The following is a 13,496-nucleotide window of genomic DNA, read 5'->3' on the forward strand; positions in this document are numbered from 1 at the left end:
AACTTAACTGTGAATATTATACATTAAATTATTTAATACGCTAACTAATGAAATGGTATCGGCAGCAGAGGCAATCGATTCTCGATCTTAATATACACCTTCTTAATTTTTCAGTATAATAAAAAAAATATCATTGGCGTTACAACCTCTTTTAGGGCTTGGCTTCAGATTTCTGAATCTGTTTCATGATCATTGAAAAACACTTTTTGAACGGATTTTAAAAATTAAGATTTTCTAATACTGAATTAAAAATTCAATTGTCAAGAAATAATAAACGATTTTAGAGCGTTGGAATTAAAATTGTATTACGATGTATTAAATGCTGATTGTTAGTCTCGCTAAAACTCGAGAATTGGATGGATTGGCTAGTTATAATCTTGAAATGTCTGTGGACGTTCTGGGACGTTTTATCGGAGGGAAACATAAATAATAGGTAAAGAAAAATACTAAAAACGATTAATCTTCCAATAAAACAGTACCTATGGGAAATATTTGACGTGTTCGGTTTGGAAATGAAAAACTTCAAGTCACTTGGTTGTCATAGAAATTCTAATTATTATATGTATTGCTCGCGTGAGTGGCGCATTGTGCGCGTAAGTTTGTGTTTTATAGCTGTAGTATGAGCTCCGATCTCCTAGGTATGCTTTAAAAACTTTGCGTTAAGTTTTGACACAAATATATGTAGGTGATACAACGTTCACCGGATCATTTAGTTTTTAATTTTTATAATTTAATTGATTGGCAACAAATGTATAATAAATTCAAATTCAAATTCAAAAATCATTTATTCACGTAGGTAACACAATGTACACTTGTGATTCGTCATTAAAAAAATAAATATTATTGCTTCTAATTTTACATTTACTGCCAGTTCTCAAATCAAGGGCGTAGAACGGAAAACCCTTTCTAGTAAAAGGGGAGAATAGAGACTCTTCTGCAGGTTGGCTTCTAAGCCATAGATCTTTCTCGCGTGAATGGTATATCTTATCAATAAAAAAACTAACATGTTCCTAAATAATATATTATTTTTAAATACGAAATTTTTGTGCGGCAAAACCAGTGGCGATATAACCCTTTATGTCTGGGCCTCACATTTCTGTATCTGTATCATGAGCATTTGTTTTTTCTAACAGGCAAGTAGGTGATCAGCCTTCTGTACCTAACATACTTCTGGTTAACTCGCGATGTTTTCCTTCATTAAACGAGTGTGTTATCGTACGAGTGAGAGCGCACATGAAGAGATAGTCCTTTGGTTCAGTCGGGTTTGAGGCTATGACCTCAGGGATAAGAGTCGCTCGCTGAAGCCACTAGGCCAACACTGCTCTGTCTGCTTTATTCGATAAAGTTTTACTATAAATGTCGTCAAGCGCAATATTATTATTATAGATAAGTTTCTAGTAGGCATATTTATTTGTTCTTAAAAAGAAAATTTAATGTTTAAATACAGTTTTGCTAATGCCGCAAGCACAGTAGGAGGAAAAACTTTTAAGAGCTTAGTTCTCAAGTGTCGAATTCAGGAAAAAGTCTAAGTATGCCATGATTTAAAAAATTCTTATTTTATACTCGTAAAATGAAATGGTTTTAGGTTTTTTGTTAGGTTTGGTAAAGCTGTGTTTTTTAATTAAGTCAAGTATTCACTTTAAAATTCAAATAAAGCGAATTCAAATTTATAATACATTGAAACATAAAGTAATTATGTTTTAATTTTTAAATGTTCAGTAGAAATTAAATTATTGTATTTTTGACTGTCTACACTATATTGAATACAGTTGTTCAATTAAAAGTGATGAAGATCATGATGATACAATTATCTAATAATCTATTTTAGTTATTATATGTTAAGGTTTAGTTGTTTATTAATTAATTAGAACCCTCTAATTTAATGTAATTCAGTTTGTTTGCATATATTATCTAATATGAAATGTTATTTTATTTATCAACGTAGTCACTACCGCTTATACTTTATAAATCTTTTTTGTAAAGCTGAATATTCCAGCATATGAAAATCCTACATACCCGTCATAATTGTGATTCATAAGTTCGTATTTAGATTTTGCTTAAACAGAATATTTTTACCTAAATAAAATCACATATATTTAAATAAAATAGCTAAAAAATACAATAAACGAAATAGTGACCAAAATATAAAAATAAACATGATTTATAGGACGGAAAATTCTCCCTTATATATGCAAAACTATTAAAATTAATAATAATAATTAGATTCACAAAAAAGGCGCTATTAAACTCGTACGAGTACCACCTAAGTTACTAAATCGCCAATCACGGGTTTTTAATCTAAATAAAAAATCACTCACCTGAAAGTACAGAACAATTCTGCACATAGCAGTCCCAAAGAACCACGTCTCCGTCACATCCCACAGCACCGTTGGAGGCAGACAAATCAAAATCACCATAAAATCAGCCACCGCCAGATTCACTATGAAATAATTCGTCACAGTCCTCATTGAATGATTCCTGTACACTGCGATACAAACTAACGCGTTCCCTATTAAACCAATCACAAAGACTATTGCATTTGTCGCTATCAACACCCATTCATATGTTTGAGGGTATATATAATCGTAAATCATTCGAAAATATGCCTCTTTTGTCATATTGCAGTAATCTGGTTCACCAACGCATACCTCTGAGCTATTGTATTCATAGTAAATGGTCGTATCTTCTATTTCATCTTCAGTACTTTCTATATTTGATTCCTCTGTTGTATTAACATCTCTCTTCCTTATATCATTGATAGCCTCTAATTTTCTTATTTTAAAACTATCCGATATCACCGTGTCTATGATTTTTTCACTTATCAAACTGTCTAAGTCTTTGATCGAAGTTTCGTTTAGATGAATGTTTGAAGATGTAAAATTAATAAGGGCGAGTAATATTCCGAAGGATATTCTTGTCAGCGCCATTTTGGTCACATTTTTTGTTGTAAAGTTTTGGATCGTTTTAAACAAATTCCGTTTTGCAAGACACGGAGATCGCCATCTGCGGAAAGAGGAGTTAAGTTTAGAAAAATTCCACAAGTTACAGTTTTGAATGGATAAAACTTCGGTAATGAATGCTTTCAGAATCTACTACATTTGTCAGCAATTTGCTTTGAGTTCAAACACAGTAAAGTCTAGCGAAGAGGAAAGTAAATCACCTTGTTTACTTTCAGTTAACACACGTGCTCAAAGTATTGAGTGTCTTTTATTTATTTACAGCTTGTGTGTGGCCAAATTTTAACTATAAATATTATAAAACTATTATATAATTAAGTGATTTTTATAAAATTACCAGAATACCTTTTGCTAACTATTAATATTTTCTAAGTACATTTTAAAATCACAGTATATTACTATACGAATCACAAATATGTCACTATCTGGCGAAGAGTCGAGAAAACTATTAGCTGCAAGAGTAAGCAGGGAATGCTTGGATTGTGCGAAACACATAACATTGTTTCACTATCTAATATATAAAATTCTCGTGAAAAATGTTAGTTCCCATACTCCTCCGAAACGGCTGGACCGATTCTTATATTTTTTTTTCTTTTTATGCATATTCAGTAAGTCTGAGAATCAGCTATTGTCAAATCCCTAAATACACCTGATACAGCATACAAAAATACATACAACCCTTAATTTTCACTCATTCTTATTATTTTAGTTATTTTTAGGAAGTAAAATAATATAAATGGCAAAACAAACGTTTGCCGGTTCAGCAAGTTTATTTATATAATTCTTCTTGAAATTGCTAAACAATACTGGGCGGTCACAACAGGCTTCTGAAATATAGTTATTACCGTAACCTGTTTTTGACAATAAATAAAATTATGATTACTATAATATAATAGTGATATTATTTGTGTATGAAAACACATACTTTGGTATACAATATAGTAAAATTCTTTAAACATATTATTGAAGATTAGTATGTGTAGAAGTCTATTATTACGTAAAAATTATAGACAATATATCGTATATTTCTACATTAAAAATTTGTAGTTTTCCAATATTTTCCTCTACTATGATTGAATTTTCACGGTTCGTTGCGTAGGAATCATTTTCGTAAATTAATGTTAGGCGTTCATCAAGTCTCAACTCGGAATAAATTACGACAAAGCCATCGTTATAGTCAAATTGTTCACATAGCTCAATCAAAATCTTATCTACTTGACTGACAATTGAACTTGAATAATAAATAATATTATATTTCGGTGGATTATGGACACATAATTAAACGCGCCCTCGTACATATAATAGAAAAAATCAACAAGAGTTATACATATGTAATGTATAATGGAAATGTTTATTTATTTATTTACACTTCGTTGCAAATAAAAGAAACACAATACATAAAAATTATAAGGGATGCAATGGGCGGCCTTATAGCTAGTAAGCGATCTCTTCCAGGCAACCCTAGTTAAAGAGAAAAACTAAAAAAATAAGAAACATGATGCGTGCGAGAAGTGCAGAACCAAATGCTATATAAAAATATATAAATATATATATATCTATATATATAAAAGAAAGTCGTGTTTGTTACAACACTTATAACTCGAGAACGGCTGGACCGATTGCCATGGTTTTTGATTTGTTGGATTTGTTTCCGTCCCGAATAGCAGAATAAGCAATAAAATATCGGATAAGTTATCGAATAACAATAAATTAATAAATTAATTTTACGAATGCAAAAACCATATGGTGCCATCTGTTGACAAAACTACGCATCATTTTACGTCGAATTCGTGTCAGTTCAAGAAATTCCGATCTTGAGGTGAATGAGGAGATGCATAACCATGCTTTGATCCTGATCAAAAGATGTTGGATATCAGAAAGTGCTTAACATGCAGTATCGCCATATTGACGCTAGAGAGAAGATGCCTAATGTGTAAAACTGCCATTCTTCTTTCGCAATGGCCAGTATTTGCAAAAGAGTTGTATTAATGTAATACTTAACATTAATGAAATCCTAAAATAAGTTAAATTAAAGTAACAACGATATTATAAGGTTGTAGGGCGGAACGAAGTTAGCCAGGTCAGCTAGTTTATGATAAATCTTTATCATAAATAGTCCTTCAAAAAGTCCTCCACAGTTAGGTATATCTACGAGTATAACTTATGTGTAAGCCATTACAGCCAAAAAAGTGCACCGTAACTAAATTTCAAATGAACATTCGGTAGTAATAAATTAATTCCTAAATGAAAATATATTTATCGTTTCGGGTATTTAAAGAAGATAAAATATGTCTTTCACGCTACATCATTTGGACAAATATTATTTTAACCCTGCGCAGACGAAGACGCAGGCACCAGCTAGTCTACAATAAATTATATAGGCTGCTCGACAACTACCCACAATATAAAAAAAATTGTTAAAGTACTGGCTTCTCAACACACTTTACGCAGCGTTGGAGATGCTACTGAGACCTAACATGTAGTTACACATTACACTCACTCATTCACTCACACCCACAAACTCACGCGTGTCACACGTATGGAATGAAGCATTAAATTTGTTATGGAAGAGCTGGGAACCTTGACACAGGTTTTTACTGAAAACGGTTCTAAAATCTTGCATATTTTAATGCATAAATAATCAGAGGTAGCCGACCCATAGCTGGTTTTACTACATTAATATTTATTAGATGTGGTGTTATGGTCGCATGCTTGCATCACTGGCTCCAGAGAGTGACGATGAAACAGTCCTTCAACGAATAGTACCGACACGAAACTTTATGCAGACTGTTAAAATAGGAAACGCCGTATATCTCTGCCACATTTTGCGTCATCATCGATACGACTTGTTGCAGCTTATAATGATGGGCAAAATTCAAGACAAGAAACAGGCTGGTAGAAGAAAGAAGTCATGGTTGCGGAACGTATGGGAGTGGACCGGCATCACCATTCGCCGAGGAACTTTTTTGACCAGCGCAAGATACCCGGCAATTCAATAGAAAGCGACACCAGAAGGAGAAGAAGAATATTTACTAACGTGTTTTAAACATGGGCAGTGTTGGCCTGGTGGCTTCAGCGTCCGACTCTCATCCCAGAGGTTATAGGTTCAATACCCGACAGTACACCAATGGACTTTCTTTCCATGTGCGCATTTCACATTCGCTCGAAAGGTGAAGTAACATCCTGAGGAAACCGGCTTGCCTAAACTCAGAAAGTCGACGGCGTGCGTCAGGCACAGGAGGCCGATCACCTACTTGTCTATTAGATTAACAAATGATCATGAAACAGATACAGAAATCTGAGTCCCAGACCTAAAAAGATCGAAATTAAACTACTGCACACGTTTATATATATTGTAGTACTTTATTTTGAACATATCCTATCACGGTTTTATAACGATGGAATTATTCATACAAATCTCACGAAGCTCAATCAATGGCCTTGAGGCCATAATTAACCATCGGTATCTAAAGTCACGCAAACTGGGGCTCTCGGCGTAAATTAATTACAATCTCTGAAAGTGGACACAGTTTTGTTTTCTTTTCATCACCAATTTAATAAGTTAAAAAGTAATATTTTATCAGATATGACATCAGCGCCTATTATTGATCTAGAGTTGTTCCAGTTCTCACAACAATTTTGTAAATATGGTCGGGACCGGTCTCAGACCACGGCGAGTTTTTGATCGTAAAAATAAAAAAAATAAAAAAAAAATATGTTTAATATGGAACATAAGATACAGGTATCACTTATTCCACGTCATTTAATTAGAATAGTAACCATCCCTACTCATTCATCGACAAAGAAGACAGAGGGTGTAGGCCGAGAGACCCAAATAAATACACCTACTTATTGATAAGGAACGAAGTGGCGCTAAAACCCTTTAGGTCTGGGCCTCAGATTTCTATATCTGTTACGTGATCATTTGATTTTTTCTATTAGGTGATGAGATATATCTATAGACCAGTGTTAAAAAGTGGATTCAGGTCGTAGGTTTGAGCCCCGGCTGTACACCCATGGAAGTTTCTATATGCGCATTTAACATTCGCTCGAAGGGTAAAACCGGCATGTCTTTAGTTTTTACAACAATCTCCCACGGTAAATTCGAGAATAATTATAACTAAATAAACTTAAAACCCTCGTTAAACGTAAATTAATCAAGAAATCTTTTTATAAATCTGACGGATATTTAAATGATCTTAATCCTTGGGATAGATTTATCCAGTTCAAACAATTTTTGTGACTCAAAACTTAGCGATTAAAAAGGTTGGCGGCAAGTTTCTTACCAGCGATCTGGTGGTATTTACTTATATTTAATGTATTTACATGTATAATTTATTTAATGTAAATTTACAGTTAATTTAACTTATTTTATTACGTTCGTAAGTGTACTTGTATAATTAAATAAATAAAGTTATTTTGAGTTTGAGTTATATATATAACTAATTAAACACTTCCCGCATTGAAAATTTCACGTTAATTACATTTTGATTGGATCATTATTAAATGAAACGCTTCATTTGATTTAAAAATAAATCGAAGGTTTCATATTACAAGCAATTAATTTAAGTTAAATTAATTGTTTTCAAGTTTTCATTGATTTTATTTTGTAATAGAAGACAAACGGGCAGGAGGCTCACCTGATCTTAAGTGATACATTCTCAATTACAGAGGCATTTTAAGAATTTGTACGCTCTTCTCTTGAAGGACCCTAAGTCGAATTGGTGCGGAAATACTTCAGTAGGCAGCTGGTTCCACATAGTGGTGGGGTACGGCAAAAAAACGCTCAGTTTTTTTTGTTTTTTTTTTTATAGAACGGGGGGCAAGCGGGCAGTAGGCTCACCTGATCTTAAGTAATACCGCCGCCGATGGACACTCTCAATTCCAGAGGCCTTTTAAGAATTTGTACGCTCTTCTCTTGATGGACCCTAAGTCGAGTTGGTGCGGAAATTCTTCAGTGGGCAGCTGGTTCCACATAGTGGTGGGGTACGGCAAAAAAACGCGAAGTTTTTTTTTTATAGAACGGGGGGCAAACGGGCAGGAGGCTCATCTGATATTAAGTGATACCGCCGCCCATAGACACTCTCAATGCCAGAAGGCTCGTGAGTGCGTTGCCGGCCTTTTAAGAATTGGTACGCTCTTTTCTTGAAGGACCCTAAGTCGAATCGAAATACTTCAGTGGGCAGCTGGTTCCACATAGTGGTGGTGCGCGGCAAAAACTGCCTTGAAAAACGCTCAGTTGTGGAACGGCGGACGTCGAGGTGATACGGACGATCTTTAATAATATGTTTATTTAACATAATATAAAACTATACAAGTGCGAATAATTATAATCTCTTCGTAAAATTATGACGTCAAATAGTTCGCAACGAATTTTCAGAGATTTGAAAACGTAATGTGAGAATGTAAGTGCGTGCTCCTATTTCATCATGTTACTGATAGTGGACAAATCTTATTATTATTTTTCGTTTATATATTTTTTTACTGCTATAGTTAATTACTTAAAGATGTCATGTGGAACATAGTGTAATGGTTGCAGCTCCTTACAAACATTTTGTAAAACTAAAAACTTTATTTAAAACTGGCAGTAAATGTAAAATTAGAAAGAAGCATTTCATGTGTATTTCTTGTTTTGACGTTCGTTGTGTTACCTAAATGAATAAATGATTTTGAATTTGAAACATTCTTTGAGATAGGTACCACAGACTGGCGGTTCTTTCAATGCGTTTGAAAACTAAAGCTGTGTAATGGAATTTCGTAAAATACTAATATAGGAATGAATCATTTAACTATAGGTATGATCCAGTGAATTATTTCCAAAAAACACATAAATTCTAATTAAAAAATATTTTTATATTATATTATATTAACCTAAGCTGTATATGATAATAATTCATATAAATCAAAATTAATTAAAAAATATGCTGTTAAAATAAAATAAACAACACGAAGACGGCTGGACCAATTCGAGTATTTTTGTATTATTATTCCTTGAACTCTGAGGTATTTATGGAGAAAAATTGGAAAAATATACAAATTTAGTTTTATTCAGAACTTAGAATTATATTCCGTAAAAGCGAACAGTATCTAGGTAGCGTAGCAAAATTTTCCACATATTGGTATAAAACTACCTAAAATGTAGGCTATGTAAAAAAATCATAATGCGAAACGAAGTTCAACAGGCAACTATGTATTTAAATAAATTTTAAAATGTTTGTTCCCTGTGGCAGTGTACTTTCAATACTGGCAGAAATTTCTCGCGGTATTACGATACTTAATTGTTGCGCGATGAAAGCACCAGTTAAATTAAATTAAATTAAATCAATCATTTGTATTAAACATAGGTTTTGTTGATTTTTAGAGCGGTATCTATTGGGTATAGTAATAATAATATTAGACTTTTATTTCACATATTTGTCTATTCTATGTCTATTTATCTATTCTAATTTTGAATTTGTTATATCCGCCAACAAAAACTTTTAAAACTGACAGCTACGCTATATTATAAAACAAAAATTAGTCGATGGATGCATTTCACGTATAGTGTATTTTTTTTTATTAAGTTGATGATCAGTATATTCAAATATAAAGGAATTTAGTATACACATTCAGACTCGTCTAACGTAACATCGGAAAATTAAAAAAGCCAGGAATAAAAAAAAAACGCTAAAACTATCTTTACTCTGCTTCTTGTAATATCAAAACATCTGCTTCCGGTGACAAAAATTCTACGAAAATATGATTGAGATGAAAAATGTGATTTCATGAAAACACAGGATGTTTATTTAGCTAAAAGCATTTTCCTCACTTCTCAATTACAAAACAAAGGAATTCTTGTTTTCGGCCTATTGCCAAAATAATTGTTTACATTTCAATCATTGTAGATAAAGATGTTTCTTGTCAAGTTAAAATATTTTTATGGATAGATTGTATAATCAATCAACTCAAATTAGTATTATTGTTCATGTTCTCAAAGTTGGCGCCCACTAAAGCGCAGCATACAAATTATAAAGCTACAGGTTTGTCAAAGATCGATGGAACGATGCATAGGAAACAAAAGAATGTATAGAATACTAGTGGACCCGACAGACGTTGTCCTGCATGATATTTCAAGCAGTTAGTAAAGCAAAGTATGAAAGTACCGACTGCAGCGCCATCTGGCGGGCTGATTTGTGATTCTAAACCATTCCCAGATCCCCTTGAACACACACAAAAAATTTCATCAAAATCGGTCCAGTCGTTTGAGAGAAGTTCAGTGACATACACACTCACAGAATAATTATATATATAAAAGATAGAATACATAATTAATGTGAACAACTAAGGTAGCATAATATGTTACAATAAAAATAAATAAACTAAAGTGGAAATAGGTGGGGCACATGGCAAGAGGAACAGAAAATTGGAGCAAGATAGTACTCATGATTTAATTACGTAAAAACTGTATTTTCCAATTATTTATGTTCTGTATATCTTCCTTATTGTGATTTCTTATCTACTTTAATTTCGGGTCTTTTATTCCCTCACGTCCGAGGCCGGTGGGTCTTAATTTATTGCTAAGGTTACTTAGTGTCACCAAATAATGTTAGGTGTTTCGTGTCCAGTGTAAAAATATAACCAAATGTACGGCACAGTGTCAGTGTCAGTGTCAAATGTCATAGTAAAAATCATTTATTCATTTAGGTAACACAATGTACACTTATGAACGTCAATAAAAAAAAATTAAATGCTTAATTCTTCTAATTTTACATTTACTGCCAGTTCTCAAATCAAGGGCGTAGAACGAACGAGAAGAACTGGCAATAAACTCACTTTTTAATCGCCAAGTTTTTTGTTTTACACAATGTTTGTAAGGATCTGCCACCATTACACCAGGTTCCACAAGACATCTTAAGTAATAAATAATAATAAAATAAATTATAAACAAAGATTTCTTGTATGTACAAAAAGTGGGTACAACACGTAAATACATAGTCGAAATAACTGAGATCACCGCATACACGAATTCAAACTCGACAAGTAGCACCCGTTGACAATAAAAATAAGACATCACAAATTATACTATCAGAACATAAACAAGCTAGCAAGGGGAAAAATTAAACAATCAATTACAAAATAAAAACTAAAAAACAAATAACGTAAGCACATTTTGACTGAAACAGAGAGAGACAAAATAGCACTAGGTAGTTAACAAACAATTACAGTGATTTAGTGTTTAATACGTGTCATACACATTTTCTGTATTAAAAATACATAATACCGTACAAACCTTTTCTCAAGCAGTTCAGGCCATTTTCGAAGCCCCTGTAACTTCATTGTGGATAAAATTAGAATATTAATTTCAGTAATGGAGCAGCCGTTGTAATAAACACGATGTATTTCAAAATTTCAATTTAAACGGTTCTAATTGAAACATAAACGATTTTTGATATTGATGTGGTGACTGTAAAATTAGAAGTATTTCATATATATATATCTTAATATCTTAATACATATATATAAATTACGTGTCACGTTGTTTGTCCGCTATGGACTCCTAAACTACCGAACCAATATCAATCAAATTTGCACACCGTGTGCAGTTTGATCTAACTTAAAAGATAGGATAGCTTATATCTCAATTTATACCCGCAATATTATTTTATTCCAAAATATTTGTTTATTATTTGATAGTCACAATTCTAACAGATGGCGCTGTGTTGAAAGTACCAACGTTTCACATAAGCTACAATTTAATGGCATAACCACCAAAAAAGCATGGTGGTCCCCATCACTGGTGTTCTCCTACCGTTTCCCTTGAATAGTTTGCTACTATGTAATATAACAAAAACCTTAGCCACAGCAACGCTTGGCCGGTGTGCTAGTATATATATATATATTGACGTCCATAAGTGTACATTGTGTTACCTATGACTTTGCTAGGTTAGCTAACTACGTAATAACTTGAGACAGAAGGACCCTTAAGCAGGGACTGAATACATTGATCGACTTGGTATTACATGGATCTCACAACTTTCTACGGTAGAACGGAGTTGCGAGACTTGGTTGTTCTACATGATATGTTTGTGCATTTACAAATACACTTAATATGTCAGGGAATGCTAAGATTATATGGAAATGTTATAGTCGAGTCATTTGACCGTTGATTTTTATTGTTGCCTTGTGTACGCGAAATAGAATTAATTAGAGTGTACGACCAACCAGGCTCCAGAAGATAAACCACTCTTTATATGGAAATTGTATTCATTTTTACTAGTTTGTTACTCACAAGCGAAATTAGAGAATTATCGCTAAATAAATCAAAGCTTAAACGTAAATTAATCATCGAGGAAAATTCACAGAAAAACCTAAAAAAAATTCATTCCGGAAAACTGAACAGTCTCTAGAGTAGAATAGCAAAATGTTCCAGGTATGTACTAAAAAGGTAGGCTACGTAAAATCACATTAAGGAGAAACGAAGTTCATTACTGAAATTAATATTCTAATTTTATCCACAATTAGCTAGTTTTATATATTAGATTATTTAATTCAAAACCATTTCAGAATTGCCATCGTATCTTAAAATCTGTATCATCAATACGTATAAATTGTTTCGTATATTCGGGCATTAAATTTTATCGTGCTGAATTGAGTTCGTCTTATTCTTTATTGGTTAAATAAAATTTATGAACACTGTAGCTTGAGTTTGTATCGTTACCATCACGTAACGAAAACGTTTGGACGTTTGAAATGTATGGGAGGTTAAAGGTACTATTTTAAGTCGAGATATATAATACAATCTGAGCAGTGTCATTTAGTCCCTTCATCCTGTGACTCTCGTCCCTGAGATCGTAGGTTCGATCCCCGGCTGTGCACCAAAGGTCTGTTGATGTGCGCATTTAACAGTAGCTCAAACGGTAAACGAAAACATTGTAAGGAAACTGGCTTGCCTTAGACCCAAAAAGTCGACTTGAATCAGGCACAGGATGCTGATCACCTACTTGCCTTTAAGATTGACAAATGAACATGAAACAGATACAGAAACCTGAGGCCTGGACCTAAAAGAGTTGAAGCGCCACTGGTTTATTTCTGTATAATACAATCAAATTTTGAAAGTCTTATATTGAAGTGCATACAGAAATTTACACGTTTCCTTTATTACAGACTGTATGACATCTATCCCTACTATCCCTTAATGTTCCCAACATTATTTGTCTTGGGGATGGAGGGGTACAATGAATTAGAAACAAAGCGGGACTTACAGTTGGCCTAGTATATACTTAAAGTCTTAAGGTGGTGAGCAACCCAAGTGTTCTACAAGAACACGGTTGCTTTGTGGGGATATGTGCGACGGCGAAGATTATTTGCGATAAGGGTTAGAACCAGTCTGTTGCACAGGTCCCCGTTATCAAAGACGTTGCGCCTACTGAATGCTGTCTCTGACACTATCGACATACGATATTCGACACTAGCGATATTGTATACTTTATAATTTTTTGACATCATCGTATTGGCTTAGTATTGTAAGGAACAAATCTTAGAATTTAACTCTTCCATTCT

At 33.2% G+C, this 13,496-nt stretch overlaps 1 protein-coding gene across 1 annotated transcript in view; it reads right to left on the minus strand.

Moving 5' to 3' along the window:
* The window catches only part of LOC125059915 (orexin/Hypocretin receptor type 1-like), a 92,645-nt gene that overhangs the window by 26,384 nt on the left and 52,765 nt on the right, over positions 1-13,496 (minus strand). Inside the window, exon 2 of the mRNA XM_047664613.1 lies at positions 2,319-3,003. Within this exon, the coding sequence (XP_047520569.1) occupies positions 2,319-2,927 (609 nt within the window). The 5' untranslated portion in view covers positions 2,928-3,003. The remainder of the gene's footprint in view (positions 1-2,318; positions 3,004-13,496) is intronic.

This window comes from Pieris napi, chromosome 20 (genome assembly GCF_905475465.1).
Source record: "Pieris napi chromosome 20, ilPieNapi1.2, whole genome shotgun sequence".
NCBI lineage: Eukaryota > Metazoa > Arthropoda > Insecta > Lepidoptera > Pieridae > Pieris > Pieris napi.